General features: G+C 65.7%; 2 protein-coding genes across 3 annotated transcripts; both read right to left on the bottom strand.

Moving 5' to 3' along the window:
• Nucleotides 1–12,413: 12,413 nt before the first annotated feature.
• Nucleotides 12,414–16,463, bottom strand: TMEM250 (transmembrane protein 250). 2 transcript variants are annotated; one of them, XM_021081255.1, is made up of 2 exons: nt 15,092–16,463; nt 12,414–14,852 (listed from the first exon to the last, which is right to left on the bottom strand). In XM_021081255.1, exon 2 carries the CDS (start codon nt 14,736–14,738, stop codon nt 14,319–14,321), a length of 420 nt encoding a protein of 139 aa, XP_020936914.1. In that variant the 5' UTR covers nt 14,739–14,852; nt 15,092–16,463; the 3' UTR covers nt 12,414–14,318. The 2 variants fall into 2 exon arrangements, with proteins under 2 accessions (XP_020936914.1, XP_020936915.1); XM_021081256.1 differs by having other exon boundaries at nt 16,139–16,290.
• On the bottom strand, nt 15,154–16,625 carry LOC110258089. The gene has a single exon (XM_021081254.1). It carries the CDS (start codon nt 16,606–16,608, stop codon nt 16,135–16,137), a length of 474 nt encoding a protein of 157 aa, XP_020936913.1. The 5' UTR covers nt 16,609–16,625; the 3' UTR covers nt 15,154–16,134.
• Between the last annotated feature and the right edge of the window lie 176 nt (nt 16,626–16,801).

The raw sequence follows: 16,801 nt of genomic DNA, 5'->3' as shown, positions 1-16,801 counted from the left end.
CCTGAGCTTTCGTGGCCTCAGCTGGATTCCCTCCTTTATCCAGAGGGCGTCAGGCTGGGGGAAGAGGGCTATCTCAGCGGGTGACTCTGCAAACACACGGAGGGCCCACCGAGGCAGGGGCTCGGGTGGGGCTCAGGGTGCACTTGGGCACATGACTTGGTCCCCGGTCTGTCCTTCCCTGGCCAGCCCTCCAGGTGCTGCTGCCACGGTCTTGCAGGTGTGAGGGCTGATCGGAAGCGCTGGACGGAGCCGGGTTCCCATGGGGGCAGGGGCAGGGGACGCCTTCCTCCTCCAGGCTCCCCGGGTCCACACGCATCAACACCAGTTGCTCCACGCACCCCACTCTGCTCACTCAAGTCTTGTCCTGAGCTCCCTAGAGCAGAGGGGCTCCCACCTGGGGGCGGGGGTCTTCCGGGATGCATGGGCCCCTGCGCGTGGCTGGTATCAGTTCTGGGGAAGGGCTGACATCCTGCAACCGAGGCTCCTCTCCAAGGATTGAGGCCCATCAGATAGACTGAACCGGAGACTCACCTGCCCACCTGAGCGGCTGCTAGATGTGCCTAGTGTGACATGGCTGCACAGACCCTGTCTGTGCCCCAGAACTGCTCCCCCGGCCTCCATCCCAGCAAAGGACAGCTCTTCCTTCCGGAAGCTCCCTCCTTGGGCAGCTCAGGCCAACCTTGGATTCTGCATCTCACTGTCCTCACACCCCAGTCCTGACAGCGCCGCCTCAAGGCCTGGCGGGCATTGGTCCCCCTTACCTGTCCACAGCCACCCTCCTGCTCCAATCCCCCTTCTGAGGTTACTGCGACGTCCCCCTCACTGGTCTCCTGTCTGCCCCTCTTGTCCCTCCCTGGGTCTGTCACCACAGAGGTGCTTCTGAACATGTCAGCTCATGCCCTCCGTGACTCAGGCCCCAGTGGCCCCTGTGTCCCTCCTCACTCAGGACACGGGGGTGGCCAAGCTCTGGCTCCTCACCCTACACCCACCCCTACTCGTCCCTTGGCCAGCCACGCCGGCTTCTGCATGGGGCCTCCCAATGCTGGCATCCGTCTGCCCCAGGTCCTTTGCACCTGCTCGTCCCACTGTCTGTACCGCCCTCCCTGTGTCTCAGCGCTTTACCCTATCAGAGCTTTTGTGTCTCTGCCCACCGTGACCCATTGGCAGCCGGCTCCCCGACCCAGCCTGGGTGATAATCCACTCTGGTGTCCGCAGTCCCGTCTCCCCCTTGGGCACAGGTTCCCTGTCTTGTCCACAGCCCTGGCTCTGGTTCTGGGGGTACCCAGCACAGACCGTTGTCCACAGACATCTGCCGCGTGTGAGGGCCTGAGGGGCACTGTGAGCTTGCCAACAAGGGGCCAGGACCCCCGCCCACCTGCCCGTGTTCTGGTGCCACTTTCCTGACCTCAGAGTGGCCAGGGAGCCCAGGCAGCAGGCAGGGAAACAGCAGGCAGGGGACCGCAGGGTCAGGCCCTTGGCCGGGGCTGCGGGGCTGTGAACAGACTCTAGTGTCCGAAGAGGCAGAGCGAGAAAGCAGCGCTTCCCCACGGGGGCCTGTCGGCTGCCCGGTGTGACAGCTGGCAGCAGTGGCAGCCCCTTCTCCCAGGCCACCTTGAGAGCAAAGGAAGGCCTGCCTCCTTGACTTTGCCTGGAGGACACAGAATAAGCCTCGGGTGGCCAGGCCAGCCTTGACGGCCCCAGGGGAAGCCTCCCGGTCTGGGACAGAAGGACCCCCGGCCCCAGGTCCGGCCCCTCCTCCTCGGAAGCTGCCCCCAGGTGGAGGCTGGCTGGGCCTTCATGGGGAGGGGCCTGTGGAGGCTTTTGCTGCAGGCACCAGAGCATCGCAGCAGCGCGGTCAGCGAGACCCCTGCCCGGACCCAGCGGCTGTCAGCCAAGCCGTGAGCCTCCCTTTCCAGGTCCGCGTGAAACTCCCAGAGGGGCCCTGGCCAGCCCGTTAGTGGCCGCGCGCCAGCTGCCCACAAAGCGGCTCTTTGTTAGGACCTTGCTCGGTGCCAACCAGGCCGTCCACTCGCCCCCGCCCTCCCCAGACTCGCAGAAGTCAGGCCTTCCATTTCAGCCGGGTTTCTGCCACCCCAACCCCCGTCCCCGGCTCAGGGGTCCCTGAAGCTACCGCCTCTTAATACGGGAACAAAACTGATCCAATCCTGCCGCCTACCCCAGGAGCCCCCCCAGGAAGTCTGCCAGCCCCCCAGGCGGAGCCTGCTGAGACTTGGAGGGGAGCATGGGGCTGCTCACCCAGGACGGAGGGCAGGGACCCCAGGGCCCAGGCCACCCTCCAGCCAAAGCCCAGCCCAGGCCGTCAGGCAGGCACTTTTCCGAGCAGCCGCAGCCGGCCAACCTTGAGCATCGCCTCACGGCCCCCAGCCTGCCCTCCCGAGGAAATCACCTCTCCTTCTGTTCCTGGCAGAGCCTGGCCATCCCATTGCCCACTGGCCCGCAGGGGCGCCTTGCCCTCTGATTCGGGCCCCAGGGCCAAGAAAACGGGAAGGGGCTTGTGAGTTTGAAGGGTCCCCAGATCCTCCAGCAAAGGGCTTGGCAGTCCGACCTCCTGGAGTGGGTGCCCCGGCTGTTGGAGGCCCTCCTGGCCCCCTGGCCGCCCTTCCTAATGCCATTTGCCATTGTCTTATTTATTTATTTGTTTATTCATTTGCTTTTTTTTGAGCTGTACCTGCGGCATATGGAGGTTCCCAGGATAGGGGTTGACTCGGAGCCACAGCTGCCGGCCTCCACCACAGCCACAGCAACATGGGATCCGAGCTGCGTCTGCGACCTACCCCACAGCTCATGGCAACGCCAGATCCTTAGCCCACTGAGGGAGGCCAGGGAGCGAACCCGCAACCTCATGGTTCCTAGTTGGAGTTGTTTCTGTTGCACCACGACGGGAACGCCATGCTGGTTAACTGTTTTATAAATAGTCCTGTGTGTACGTTAACCCCCTCCCGCCGTTACTGTGCTGTGGCAGTTATTCTGGAGAATCAGTGAGAACCCCACCCAGGAAGGGCCACGCCCTCTTCCCCGTGGCGTCCCTCTGCCCCCTCGGGGTGCCTTGGGCCACAGGGCACCTCCCTGGGCACTGCTGGCTCTTCTCCGTGTCTCCGCCAAACTCACTCTGAAGCCTGGCATGGCCTGCAGTCCCCAGAAGCATTGGGTTCTGCCCACCGGGCGCCTGTCACTCCCCGCAAAGCCTGCGTTGGGAGCATCCCCCACACCAGAACTGGGCCCAAGCTCGTCCTGCAGGGACTCCGGGGCCAGACTCCTGGGGTTCCAGCCCCCAGCCAGTCCAGGTTCCTGTGCAGGTGACAAGTGGACCCCACGTGGGGGCCCGTTAAACTCCTGTGTGTCCGATGGAAAAGTCGGTTGTCCTGCAGACGGGGGACTGGGCACTGGGGACTGGGCTGATGCCAGAGAGGGGGAGGGGCAGATGGAGTGGAGAGGAGGGCGGGCCGGGGCCTCACTCTGTGCCCCTTCTGTGCTCAGGGACGTCCCACCAGTCCTGAGCCGCTGGCCTCCGCCTATTCCCCAGCCTTGGTCCCCTCCCCACGCACCCCCCCGCGCGGGCCCACTCTGCGCTCTGTCCCCCTGCCACAGGGCCTTTGCACCTGCGATTCCCCTCTGCATGTCAACTCTGGTTCGTCCTTCAGGCCCGGTGGTCCCCCGGGCCCTCGGGGACGTCATCGTGAGCCCCCGGCTGGCCCTCCCAGCGCTGGGCCCCCCTGGCAGCCCTCTGCAGCCTGCCGTCTGCGTCTGTGAGCGGGTGGTTGAATCAACCCCAGGATGTGGATAAGGTCTTGCTCAGAGCGCACAGCGAGGGCTCCGACAGCCTGGAGGGCTGCCAGCAAGGCCCCCTCGCCCTGGTCGGGGGCGGCGAGCAGCCCGCACACCCACGGCCAGGTAGCCACGGGACCTCCCGTCCTCCTGGAACTCCTGCCTCGTGCTGGCCTGGGAGTCGCCCCTCGGATCTGGGAGAGAATGCGGCCGGCCAGGGCTGCTGTCCACGGATGGTTGACAGACCCCAAAACCTCGTGGGCTAAGAAGAGCCACTCACATAGCAAGACAGCACTTCATCCAAAATAAAAAACAAAAACCAAAATAACCAGGGCTGGGGAGCCCCGAGGAAAACTGGAACCTTCTGCGACATCGGTGGAGATTTATTTGTTTATTTATGCCGGGGCTGAGGGAGGGGGAGCGGGTGTTTAATGGGGACAGAGCTTCGGTTTGGGAAATGAGCGAATCTCAGAGGTGGGTGCGGTGGTGGTTACACCAGAGGGACCGGCTCGAGGCCACTGAGCTGTGCGCTCAAAGTGGTGACACAGGTACATCTCAGGTTACGCGTGCTTCCCACAAGGCAAAACAAAATGGGATGCGGGGCCCCGAGAGGAGGTGCCCGGCTGTCTCGAGGAACAGGCGAGCGGGGAAGGGGCTGGTTCTGCCTGGTTCCGACCCACCTGGTAGGGAAGGTGAATGTTTGGTCAGAGCCGCTGGGTCCACTCCCAGCACAGCCCGAGCCCGGGAGACGGGCATGGAGGGGCTCTGTGCCCAGGCCCTGTGGCCTCTGGGGAGGTGGGGGGCCTGGTGGGAGGTGCCAAGGCCCAGTGGGAAGCGGGGAGCCCGAGGGTCACCCCAGCGTGGCTCCTCCTCCTCCGCCTCTGTTCTCAGGCTCAGGGAAGGGCCGAGGCTCTCGTACGTTTCCTGGGTCCCGGGAAGCAGGGAGCTGCATGTCGGCCCCGGAGCAAGGAGGCTGAGGGTGCAGGGCCTGGCGCCATGCCCCTGCCATGGGGGAACCTTCCCTGCTCCCCCCATCGCTCCCCCACCCGAGTGACCCTCGGCTTTTGGGGTGGGGGGCTTGCCTGAGTCCAGGCAGCAGGCGGGTGGGAACAGGTGCCGACCCCAGGGGACGGTGCCTTTCTTCTTGATGGCTCACCTGGCTGCCCCCCTTTAGTCTCCACAGTGGGAGGGACCCCCTGGACATGGGGGCTAGGGACTGAACCCAAGCCAAAGCAGTAACGACGCCAAGTCCTTAACCACTAGGCCACTTGGGAACTCTACCCTCTGCCGGACTTTTTTGTTTTTTGTCTTTTTGGGGCCGCACGTGCGGCATATGGAGGTCGAATTGGAGATGCAGCTGCCGGTGTACACCACAGCAGTGATGGATCTGAGCTGCGTCTGTGACCTACACCACAGCTCATGGCAACGCCGGCTCCTTAACCCATAGCGTGAAGCCAGAGATCGAACCTGCGTCCTCATGGATTCTGGTCGGGTTCGTGAGCGCTGTGCCGCAGCAGGAGCTCCTTCCCCGCCGCCGGCATCTTACACGCTCGAAGTGGAAGGGTGAACCGGAGCTGGGTTTAGAAGCCCTTTTCACATAATGCACTTCGCCCCGACCCCGGGCAGAGGGAGTTGTTTCCCCCTGTCCCCTTGCCTCATGGACGGGGCTGAAGGCACATCCCTCTCGGGGTCTTACTGCGGGTCTGTGGTTGAGGCTCCGATGGGCTCCGGAAACCGGAGGTTCCCACACTCCGCCCAGCACCGACCCTGTGTCAGAGTTGGAGGCCGAGACGAGGCCAGCAGGAGTGGCCGCTCAGAGCCCGGTCCATGGTGGGGAGGGGGAGCCAGAGGCCCCCCGCCCCGGCCGCCACCACCGTCACCGCCACTCACTTTCTACAGATCAGCCCCCGACAGCCAGCTGGGCCTGGCGGTTCCACCGAGGGTGGGGCCCTCATCTAGGGGCTTTAGGTGGCTGAAGGCAGCTCTGAGATAAGGCCTGCCACCTCAGGTCCTCCCCCAGACCCCTCCCCCTAAGCCCTTCCCTGGGGACAGGCTCTGCTCCCACGGGACCACCTCCCCCAGCTGGGGGCCTGGGCCGAGAGCCCACCCATGACTGGGGTGCGAGGGCCCAGGAACGCCGGGCTTTGGGCTGGAGCTGGAGCTGGAGCTGCGGGCAGGGCACCTGTCTGCCCAGGTGCTTCTGGCTCCTCCCACATGCCCTCCCGGCCTCAACCCGGCCTGCAGGGCAGACGCTCCGGCCAGTCCAGCACACGTGCGCCTCTGACCCTGCGGCCCGAGGGTGTCTGAGGCCGCCCCGCAGAGGTTAGGGGACGTCTGCAGGCTCCTTGTCAGGTGAGTCTGGATCCCTCGCACAGAAGGAAACTGGGTGAGTATTTTGGTTTCCTGTCAGAGGCTGCAAACCCGTGGCTCGCTCTGCGCGTGAATTAGGGCAGCACTGTTTTGGCTTCTGGATGCCTCCCCTCAGTTTAAATCGGATGCGCCAATCGTCTTCCTCTTTTGTCCTAAATTTCCCTCTAACATTTAGTGCAGCTGTTAGGCAGCTGCTGCCGCCTGCTCCCAAGAAGGCTGCGGGCCGGGCGGCTGTGGTGCTGACCCTCCTTGCAGGAGGGGCAGCAGGGCCTGGCCGACTCACGCAGGGCGGCCGCCGCAGTGTGAGGGACAGTCAGTGCCTTTGTGGGGTGCAGGTGAGAGCTGGGCACACGCTGCCAGGAGGAAGGAGGCAGCGGACAGGATGCACACAGGACAGGGAAAGTCTTCCGCAGCAGCAGCAGCTAGAGACACCCAGGTGAGACAAGTAGAAGGACTTACGGGGCCAAGTCCTAAACAGCGGCGCAGCCTTTCCAGGAATAACTCAGCACTCAGGACACCCGTGGCCACTTGTGGAGGGAGACCCAGCTTACGATGGCCTTGAGTGACCCTGGACACCGTGTTCAGAAACTGGAGGGCGTCCTGAGTGCCAGCCCTGGGCACACAAAGGACACGCTGCCGTCTGAATGTGGGTGCGGCTCCCAGGTTCATCTGTTAAACCCTAACCTCCGGGAAGGTATTGGGAGGTCATCTCGTGTCCTTATGAAGGAGGCCGCAGAGGGTGCCTGCCCTTCCGCCGTGAGCTCACAGAAGCTGCACCCCACCGTCGCCCCGACACCTCATCTGCGGCCCCAGGACCTTGGACCTGCAGCCTCCACGACTGTGAGAAACAGATGTTGGCCGTTTATGAGCCAGCAGCTCCGGGATACTCTGCCCCGAAAGCGCTGAGACAACAACCCCTCCACTCACTCCCCTTCCCTAGACAGCTCTGTGCAGGATGCCAGGTCTCCGTGACAGGTCCGACATCCTGCCACAGGCTGTGCCCCCCTGCCCAGGAAGTGCCCCTGAGGTCGAGACGGGGGCCAAAGACCTGTCCCGAGGCAGGGCGCCCGCACCATCCCAGAGAACACGGCCGCCGGGCCATCCGGGTGGCAGGGCACGTGGTGAGCCCACGGCACCCCCTCCCTGCAGCTCCCACCCGCCAGGAAGCACTGGCCTTGGGCTGTACTCCCACGGCCCTCCCCACCGGCTCCGGGCCCAGCCGCCCAGCAACCCTGCCGCCCGGGCTGGGAGTCCAGATTCCGTTTCCTCTCCCTTATCTCGCCCGAGGAGCAGCTGTGGGCAGGGCACCAGCCCCGTCCTCGTGTGAACCAGCTCGGCCGGCGGCCAGCTGAGCCCGGTGGGAAGCGGGGCCTTTGCACGGCCACTGCCTCCTGGGCAGGAGCACGGGGACCAGGGCCGTCAGGGGCCTCCTGTTCCCCAGGAGCACCGACAGGGAGCCCGGGGCCCAGAGGGTGGCAGGGCCGGGACTGTCCACCCGCCCTGCCCGGAGCCCTGTGAACAGGGCAGGACTCAAAAGGGAAGACGCTCTCAGACGTGTTCACGTGCACACACGCACACTCGCGCACACACGCACGCACCGCCCAGCCGCCCAGCACGGGGAGGGGTGCAGGGGCGAACGGGGCCACGGCCGCTCCGAAACTCACCTCAGGGACCTGTCTGCTCGGGACAGGCTGACTCGGCCCCCGAGTGCGGATAAGCGAGTTTGCTGCGGTGCTTTTATGCATGGAGGGAACCCGAAAACAGGGTCACGACTTGAGAAACACACAAAGAACTCGCGTTAGCATCTGCCGCGGTGGGGATGGAACAGAACTCAGACGCGAAGCCCAGAGTGACGTCACCGCAGGGCCGCCCGCAGCCCCCTCCAGCCACAGAGGCCCCCTTGGTTCTGCAAAGTGATCCCCACAGGTGAACCTTGGGCAGAGGCGTGAATCCCTCACCAGGGCAGCTGGTGTTCCTACCAGGAAGGTCACCGCACGCTGCCCAGGGAGGTGGCATTCGCTGCGGAAGGACAGCCAACTTCCGGGTCCCCAGGAGGGAAGGGCCCGTAGCCCCGCCAGCCTCCTGGGAGCCCAGGCCGTGCCCCCCAGCCCTCAGCAGGGGACATACCTCCTCCCAGGGACGAGCCTGGACTGATAGATTCTGTGGCACTGGTCACGCGGCTTTTCAGCCAGGACTGGTCATTAAGGGTCTAAGAAGGCAGGAGGGCCGGCCTCGTCCCGCAGGGAGCAAGGGTCCCGTGCGGCTGATGGGAACGTGGCCTGGACTCTTCAGACACTCGTATCGGCCTCTGGGGCTTTGTCCGAAGACGTTCGCTGACAGAGCCACCGACCACAGCAGGTGGCACAGGACTGCAGGGCCCACAGGACTGCTGGGTCCAGAGGGATGATCTGGGGTGGCTGCCCAGTCCCCGCCTCCAGGCTGTGCCTCCCCAATGCTCGCCCCCAACCCCCCGGTGGCCCTCCCTGGGCTGGGGACCCGAGGACGGTCCCACATCTCCGTCACACGTGCCTACGGGGCCCTCGTGGCGGACAGAGCCAGCATCCTCCTGCCCGGGCTCAGGGTCTGCCCCAGGGTCCGCCCGGGCCACCTGCCACTCTGGGTCCTTAGGGGTGCTGCCTCTCGTTCTGCCCCATTTGGCCCAGGCTGCTCTCATCAGCTGGCTGGTCCCCACCAGTAGCAGCGCCTGCCCCTTTCAGCCTGTTCCCACCCCAGGGCTCCAGGCCACCTCGATCAGGCTGGTAGGTGGCTTGACCAGCCAGCAGCTGTGGAATTCTCCCGACCTGGGCTCTCGGGAGACCACACGAGGCCGGGGGTGGTTGTCCGCCATCTCCTGGTTTGGGACAGGCTGATTTCTGGGACCGCAGTGGCCTCTTCTGCATCAGGCCGTGGATGCCACCGCACCAGGGCGCCTGGCAGCCCGCCTGCCCGCGCAGGCCCTCCCAGCGTCAGCCCGCCACCCCCCAGGCGCAGTGCAGGCCACACAGCGAGAGCCACAGCAATCCTGCCAGAGGCCCTGTGTGCCACAGCTGCCAGCCTGCCTGGGCACGCTGCCCGGCGGGGGCTGGGGGAGGGGCAGGCCCACGAGCGCTGAATCAGCTGCTCCCGCTGCTCCCATGTCGCCCTGTCCCCTCCCGGGCAAAGATGCTGGTGGCAGGGGGCGGGGGGTGAGGGGCTCCCTTCGGGGACCTGTCAGACGACTGGGGATTTTCTGGAAAGTGGCTCCTGCAGGAGCCGGGCCTCCCGAGAGTGAGAGGAAGGGCCTTCCCGGAAGAGAGGGCCCTTCCAGACAACACCGAAGACGGAGAAGCCAGCGGCCGGCCTGCGCGCAGGGAAGGAAGCGGCTCCCTCCTGAAGGCGCTGAGTCAGCACGGAGCCAGCGCCTGCCACCCTCCCTCGTCCAATCAGGCGCCGCAGGGACAGGGACCTCTCAAGGTCAGGAACGCCAACATCCGCAGCGGGCGGGTCCTGGGGGATGGCCCTTCCTCCGCAGCGGCCTGGGGGTCACGCTCCGGTCCAGAGCTGGGCCGCGCCTGCCCCAGCCACCCACCCGCCTGGGTGAGGCTGCCCCCCCTCCGCAGGGCCGGCCCCCCGGGGGTCGGGGGGGGGAACCACGCAGGGTCTGACGGCCCCTGGAGGCACCATCTCGTCCCGGGGCTGCCAGAGGTGGCTGCAGGCTGCAGGGACAAAGAGGACATCGGGTACCGGCCCCCTGTCCACCTCTGCCGGGGGCCGGGGCCTGGACAGCAAATAAGCATCTGGCTTCTGGAAACTCCCCTTCTTGCCGCGGCCTCCCTCCCACTGTGGGCTGCCTCCCCCTGGCTGGGGTCGCTCAGCAGAGGGACGGGCTGGAAAGGCAGCCTGGCTCCTGGGCTTGGCCGCCGAGGGGCTGCCGGCACCTGGTGTGAAGAAAGCACGACTCCACCCCTCGGCCCCCCTCCCCCACTCCCTCCTCCGGCTGCAGCTTCAGCGGCGAAGGCTTCTGCCCCGGCCCTGACCTCCTGACCTCCGCCTTGACACCTGCTGCCCTCCAGACACTCCGCTCCCGCCAGGGATCTCCATGCAAACCTGCCCATCCTCCTGCCAGACCTCGCCCCCCGCCCCCACGGGCACTGTCCCCCCGCCCGCCCTGGGCCAGCCTCCTGCTCTGTGGCCGCTGTGCTGCCGCCCCCTCCCAAATCACCGCTGTCCAGGGGCCGCCTCCCCTCCCAGCAGAGGCACAGCTCCCCTGGGACACAGGGTGGACACAGCCAGCTCCCGACTGCGGCGCCCAAGGGTCCAGGGACCCCTCCTGGACGGCACCCGAGCAGGTGACCGGGGCACGGTCTGCACACCCACACAGCCTCTGCCTTCCCGCGGTGGCCGGCTCAGCACGTGCTCTTTGAAAATGGTGACTGTCCCCAGGGGTCGTCGGGTAAATTTGGCCAGAGGATTGGGGCCCAGCAGGAAGGCCCCAGCCCCTCCCCAGCACCTCAGCTCCCACAGGCTCGTGGTACTAGAAACCCCATTAGCACCTGGCAGGTGTAGTGCATGGTCCAGGAGGGCGACCAGAGCCCTGGGGGAGGGGGGGTCAGACCCAACCCCAGCCGCTCAGCCTGGCAGCCCCGGCTCCTGCACTCAGGGCCCCACGGGGCTGGCAGCGCCTGCCCCACAGTGCAGACAGCACCCCCACCGCACAGCACCGGCCCAGAGACCTGCCGACGGCAACACTGCCACTCGCCCCAAACCAGGAGAGGCCATGCGAGGGGGCCTGTGGAAGAGGCAGGAAGCGGGCATCCCCGAGGCTCCGGCATGGTGAGGACAAGTCTGGGACAGTGCCAGCCACTGCCACCTGCTGCCAGTGCAGCCAGCGTGCCCGCGGGTGGTCTCACGTTTGGTTCACTCCTGTGCCTGGATCCACCTTCCCCACATCGCCTGGAGCCCGTGAGAAATGAAGACCCCAGGCCCAGGTCTGGGGACAAGGGGGCCGCCTGGGAAGCAGTGCGCCCACCTGAGCCTCGAAGGCCTCGTCAGACAAAAGGCAACACCCAAGGGTCCTCGCTGCTTGGGGGGTGGGGGGCCCCAGGCTTTCACAAGGATTTTACCAACTCTGCCATCGAAAGCTAAACCCCAAAAGGACTTTTTTTTTTTTAAATGAGAGTTGCAACGTTTACTTCAGGTTCTCTTTTTTGGTTTAGGGGTTTGTTTGTTTGTTTTTGCCACAGAGGCGCTACAGGGGAATTCCTGGGCCAGGGATCGAACCTACGCCGCACAGCGGCAACCAGAGCCACAGCGGTGAGAAGGCAGGAGCCTCGACCCGCTCGGCCACCAGAGAACTCCCAGACTTGGGTTGTTTCCCTCTGAAACATTTAGTTCCACAAATTCCGAGGCAGCAGCCAGGCTCGCCTTCCAAGGGCGCGTTCTGGTGCCCATGGCCGCGTGGAAGGACGCCACCCTCAGCCCCGCGTGGAAGGACGCCACCCTTAAAGAGAGGAATGTGGGTGTCCCTGCCCAGAAGCCGGAGGCCTTTGTGAAATAAAGACGCTGAATGAGGTCGCGTCTCTCGTTCTTCAAGCGGCTCTTTGGTGAAACAAGAACTATAACTTCGGCCTGTGTCCCTTTTCCTCCTGTGCCGAAGTGTCTGCCCTGGAACTGAGTCCTGTCCGGACGGGCCCACGTACCGCCATCCGCCCTCTCACACGGCGACAGGCGCTTACCTGTGCACTCAATCCAGCCCGCACCAGGCCCCTCGGCCAGCACTGACAAATTGCCGGGCCACCCCGGCCAAAACCCCAGGACACACAGGCTCAGGTGGTGGAACCCTGGCCCCAAGGCCTGGCTGGGCCCCTGCAGCCCATCACACTCAGGCCTCCTGCGTGGCAGGTGTCAGTCTCACTCAGAGAAACGGCCCTGTGGCGGTGTTGGCAGGTTACGTCCTGGAGAAGAGGAATAAACGTTTTGAGCTGGTTTTTTTTTTTTTTGTCTTTTTGCCTTTTCTAGGGCCGCTGCCACGGCACATGGAGGTTCCCAGGCTAGGGGTCGAATCGGAGCTGTAGACGCCAGCCTACACCAGAGCCACAGCAATGCCAGATCCGAGCCGTGTCTGCGACCCACACCACATCTCACGGCCACGCCGGATCCTTAACCCACAGAGCAAGGCCAGGGATGGAACCCACAACCCCATGGTTCCTAGTCGGATTCGTTAACCACTGCGCCGCAACGGGAACTCCTAACGTTTTGAGCTGTAAGCCATCACGCCATCAAGGTGTTAAAAAAATAAGTTTAATGCAGGTGGCTCATTCCATAAAGGACTTCACAGGCACTCGCGGCAGGGAGCAGCTCTGCATCTGCGCCGCCGAGGCCCCGACGCCCAGCCCTGCGCCCACGCCCCCGTGGGCAGCCTCGGCGGGCCCGGGTAACGGCCGCCAGTGAACACAAGACGAAGCTTTTCGGGAACAGCGTGATCCAGTGCAAATGACTCTCTGCAGCCCTGAGAAGAGGGTCCGCGCGGGGTCTGGCCCGCCACCCACGCAGGTCAGGCGGACTCGCTCCCTCTGCCTGCAGGAGCTGCCCGGACCGCGCGTGGCCGCGTCAGCCCGAAGCTGGCTACGGAGTCAAGGGCTTGGCGCACAGCCGAGTACTTTTCTGCTCTCTACCTGATTCGGGTTTGCCTCGCGGGGGGCACATAATGGTCCTGCCAGCTGCCCCTGGCCGCTGGGCTGGCAGGCCAGGCAGGGCTGCAGGGGCCACCGCCCGTGCCCAGGGGTTGTGGGGACAATTTGAGGTGTCACCCTCAATTTGGGGCCCTGAGTCCTGCCTCTGGCTGGTGCCCCAGCGTAGTTACTCAGTCCCTCTCACTTGCCCGCGACGCCCCAGTGGGCAGAGGCCAGGGGGAGGGTCTGGGCAAGCACCAGCCTCCGGCGTGTTCTCTCCACAAGCAGAAGCCCTCTGGGCCACTTGCTCTTTTCCGGCCCACGTTCAACTTGCTTTTTTTTGCTTTTTTAGGGCCGCACGTGCAGCATATGGAAGTTCCCAGGCTAGGGGTCGAACTGGAGCTGGCCTACACCCACCCCAGCCACAGCAACGCAGGATCCAAGCCTCCTCTGCAACCTGCACCACTGCTCACGGCAACACCAGATCCCTAACCCACTGAGCGAGGCCAGGGATTGAACCTGCGTCCTCATGGACACTAGTGGGGTTTGTTAACCACTGAGCCTCCGCAGGAACGCCCTCATTCCATTCTAACAGCTGCCGAGGCAGGAACAAGGGCGGCCGAGCCCCTCGCTGGGAGGTCCAGCCTGGTGCCCTCGGGCCACCTCTGACATCTGTTCCGACAAGCACGTCTCCATCCTGGACACTCCCTCAGGGGATGGGATGGAAAGCCCCCAAAGCCAGAAAAAGACAGAGCCGCCTCCCCAGAAACGGACGCTTGACGAGATGACAGCACCTGGCTGGCACTCTCAACAGGCCCACCCAGGAGGGCGACAGGTGGGCCCTGGGACCCGCCACCCAGGAGGGAGACAGGTGGACCCTGGGCCCCACACTCCTCTGGGTTGACCCTGATCTGGGAACCTGCCAGGCAAACCGAGGTGACCCTGAAGCCCAGCCTGGGACTCAGGACCAGCGCCTCACAGAGTGACAGATGGCGGAGGGCCTGCGGGCTAGGCCAGGGCTCGGGTGGCCCGGGGCAGAGTGAAGAGCTTGGTGGCAGTGCGGTGCGTCTGCTGGTGGAGCCTGACGCTTCCCTAAGGCTGGGCCGGGAGCAGTCACACCCTCCCGAGAAGTGCGCCTGGGCAGCCCCTCTCCCAGGGAACTCCAGAGGCGATGCCAGTGTCCTGGATTGGGGACAGGGACAGGCTCCCCAAGTGCAGACCGGACCCCCCCCCCAGCTCCCACCCTGGCACAGCTCGGCAAAGTGCAGCCTGGAACCACAAGCAGGTGGCCGGAGGTCCTGCCCCGAAAGCACGCACAGAAAGGAGGGCAGGTGCCAAGGTCCCTTCACAGAAAGCCTCAGCCCTCTCCTCTCCCAGGTCAGGCACCCAGGTGGTGTCTGTGGGCAAGGGCGGACCGGGCCCGGCCTCCCAGGTCTCAAGAAAAGAACCTGCAGCAGGTGCATGCACCCGGGGCTCCCAGCAGAGCCCCCCCAGGGCGAGGTGGCCGGGCCCTCACATGTCCACGAAGACCATGAAACACCAGCCCAGGCCGCCCACCAGCAGCATGGTCACGTGGATGCCGTAGATGAGCAGCTCGTTCAGGAGGCGGAAGTCCACGCGCCGGCGGCCCAGCAGCAGCAGCAGCAGCGACAGCTTGAGCTGGAAGCGCAGCAGGACGCGCACGCCCAGGTACTGCAGGCAGAAGAGGGCGGCCAGCGCGCCCCACAGCGCGGCGGTGAAGAGGCTGCAGCTGAAGTAGAGCAGGAAGCGGATGAAGCCGTAGAGCCAGCGCGCCCGCACGTAGACGTCGAAGTTGTTGTACTTGGTGCGGGCCAGGCGCGAGGCGCGCGCGGGCCCGCAGGCCGCGTGCAGGCAGGTGGTGTGCGGGCCGTGGAAGGAGCGCACCCGCCGGGGGATCGGCATGACCGGCATCGGGCCGGGCGGCGGCGCAGGCTCGCAGCGGCGGCGTCCGGGTGGCGGTCAGCATAGGCGTCATGAGCGCCCGGGCCCCGGGGTCCGAGGCAGAGCGCCGGGGGAGGCGTGGGCCTGCAGGGAGAGCGACAGGGGGAGGAGCCGGGTCAGCGCGGGCCACCAGCCAGCCGGGGGCTGCGGGGACACTGAGTCAGAGACTTGGGACCTGCTTACATCCCCCCAGGGTTAGTCTTTTTTTAACGAATGCTGAGGACACGCCAAAGAGCAACACGGCATGAAAGGCCGGTAGAAACCCTGGCTAAGCTCCCCCCCCACCCCCCAGGCTTGGCGGGAGTCCCCTTCCCTGGACTCACCGTCTGGCTCTTATCTGGGATGCCCATTCCTGCCTGCACTTCTGTGGCTGCTTTATCCAGGGCGAATCAGTCCCTGAGTGGCAGCCACCACAGGACTGGTGGAGGGAGAGGGTGCCCACAGGGCAGACAGCCATTCTCTTGAGCAACTTGACAGGCCAAGTGCTGGGAACCCGGCAGCAGGTACAGGGCTCTGGGCTCCCCTGCGGAGCCCGAACCCTCGTGCTGTCCTTTACCTGGAGGGACCTCGGGCAGGTCACCTCACCCCGGAAACCCTCCCTGCTCTGCAGAACCGGGACGTGGACAGTGCTGGACTCCCAGGGGTGCTGTAGGAAGCAGGCATAACAGGGCAGGGGCTGCCTGTGCCTGGCAGAAAGGGTGACTGCCCACGGCCAGTGGTGTCATCACAGGGCATGGAGCCCAATGGACTGGGCCACCCCAGGAAAGGAGAAATAGCAAGTGGCTCCCTGGTTTGGCCTAGGAACCGCCATTTATGGCGTGCCGAAATCGTGGAGAGAGAAACACAGAACGGCAAGTACAGAACCGATGCGTAAAAACCTAGCAGCGAAGTTGGTTACGGGCTCGGGGAGGCACTGTCCAGGGCATCTGCCTCCACCACAAGGCCTTCAGCCCGGAGGCCTGCACAGGGGCTCCTGCTAGCTTCCTTTCCGCCACGGGTCAGGGCAAAGGGCCGCCCACGTGCTGCTCTGGCCAGAGGCGGAAGAGCCGGAAGCCGGGCACGTCCACCCTCCCCTACCCGCAGGCCCAGCCCTCCCCACAGGCTTCGGCCAGACCCGGTCTGACAGCAGCCAATGACTTTCCGGCGTTAGTGCTCCCTTCACGGTTCGGGGTCGCGGCTGGGGGCGGGCCGCTCGCCATCCTCCCATCACTTGGGCGCAAGCAACCCGTCTGCGCCACGGGCTTCCAGGTCGGAGTCCGGGCGCCCGCCTCTGGGGGCTGCCAGGCCCCGGATCCTGGAGGCAGGCAGGGCCGACGCGCAGCGCCCCCGGGAGCCGCCTGCGCCCCGCCCGGGCACCCCCGCCCGCTCACCGGGTGCCCTCTCCGCGCCGGCGTCCCGAGCCGCGCGGCCGCCTGTCCCTCGGGGCTCCGGGAGCAGGGCGGCCGCATGGTGCCGACGGCGCGGCCCGGACCCTCAAGCGTCCCCGCTCGGGGCTGCCCCGAAGGGCCAGGGGCTCCCGCGCCCGGCGCCCGGCGGCGTTTGGCCCAGCGTGGGAGCCGTAGAAACGTCCCTCTGCGGCCACCGTAGGACTTTCCTCACGCCCCTCCGCCCGCCCCGACACGGAGAGCGCTTCCCTTCCCCCTGCTCGGGGCCGACCCTGAGCGCCCGGAACTCGGCGCTTCCCCTGGGCGTGCGTGGGTACGTGCGTGTCCGGCGCGCGACCCATGACGTTTCCGCCCGGCGACACCACCTCACGTACTCCGCCGGCGCCTCGGCCAGTCCTGCGCAGGCGCAGAGGGTGGACCTGAGCCGAGGAGTCCGAGGCCACGCCCCCGCGCATGCGTCGCTACGCCCGAGGCGATTGGAGGTGCGCAGGCGCGCAGCCCGCCGCCAGTGCAGTTCTGGCCTCTGGAGCGTGCTCCCCTTTGGTCGCGGGATCCGCCCCCGTCCTGCGTGTCTGCAGCCCGGCGTGTCGGGAGCGGGCTGGCTGACACCGCCCACGGACACACGTCCCCAAAAGTAGGGAGTCAGGC

Source organism: Sus scrofa, unplaced genomic scaffold (genome assembly GCF_000003025.6).
Source record: "Sus scrofa isolate TJ Tabasco breed Duroc unplaced genomic scaffold, Sscrofa11.1 Contig1206, whole genome shotgun sequence".
NCBI lineage: Eukaryota > Metazoa > Chordata > Mammalia > Artiodactyla > Suidae > Sus > Sus scrofa.
The sequence above is the reverse complement of the archived record's forward strand: the minus strand, read 5'-3'. Positions and strand labels throughout refer to the sequence as shown.

Excerpts from the sequence above, each read along its gene's own strand:
- TMEM250 (XM_021081255.1), bottom strand. The coding sequence starts at position 14,738 with ATGCCGGTCATGCCGATCCCCCGGCGGGTGCGCTCCTTCCACGGCCCG.
- LOC110258089 (XM_021081254.1), bottom strand. The coding sequence starts at position 16,608 with ATGCGCGGGGGCGTGGCCTCGGACTCCTCGGCTCAGGTCCACCCTCTG.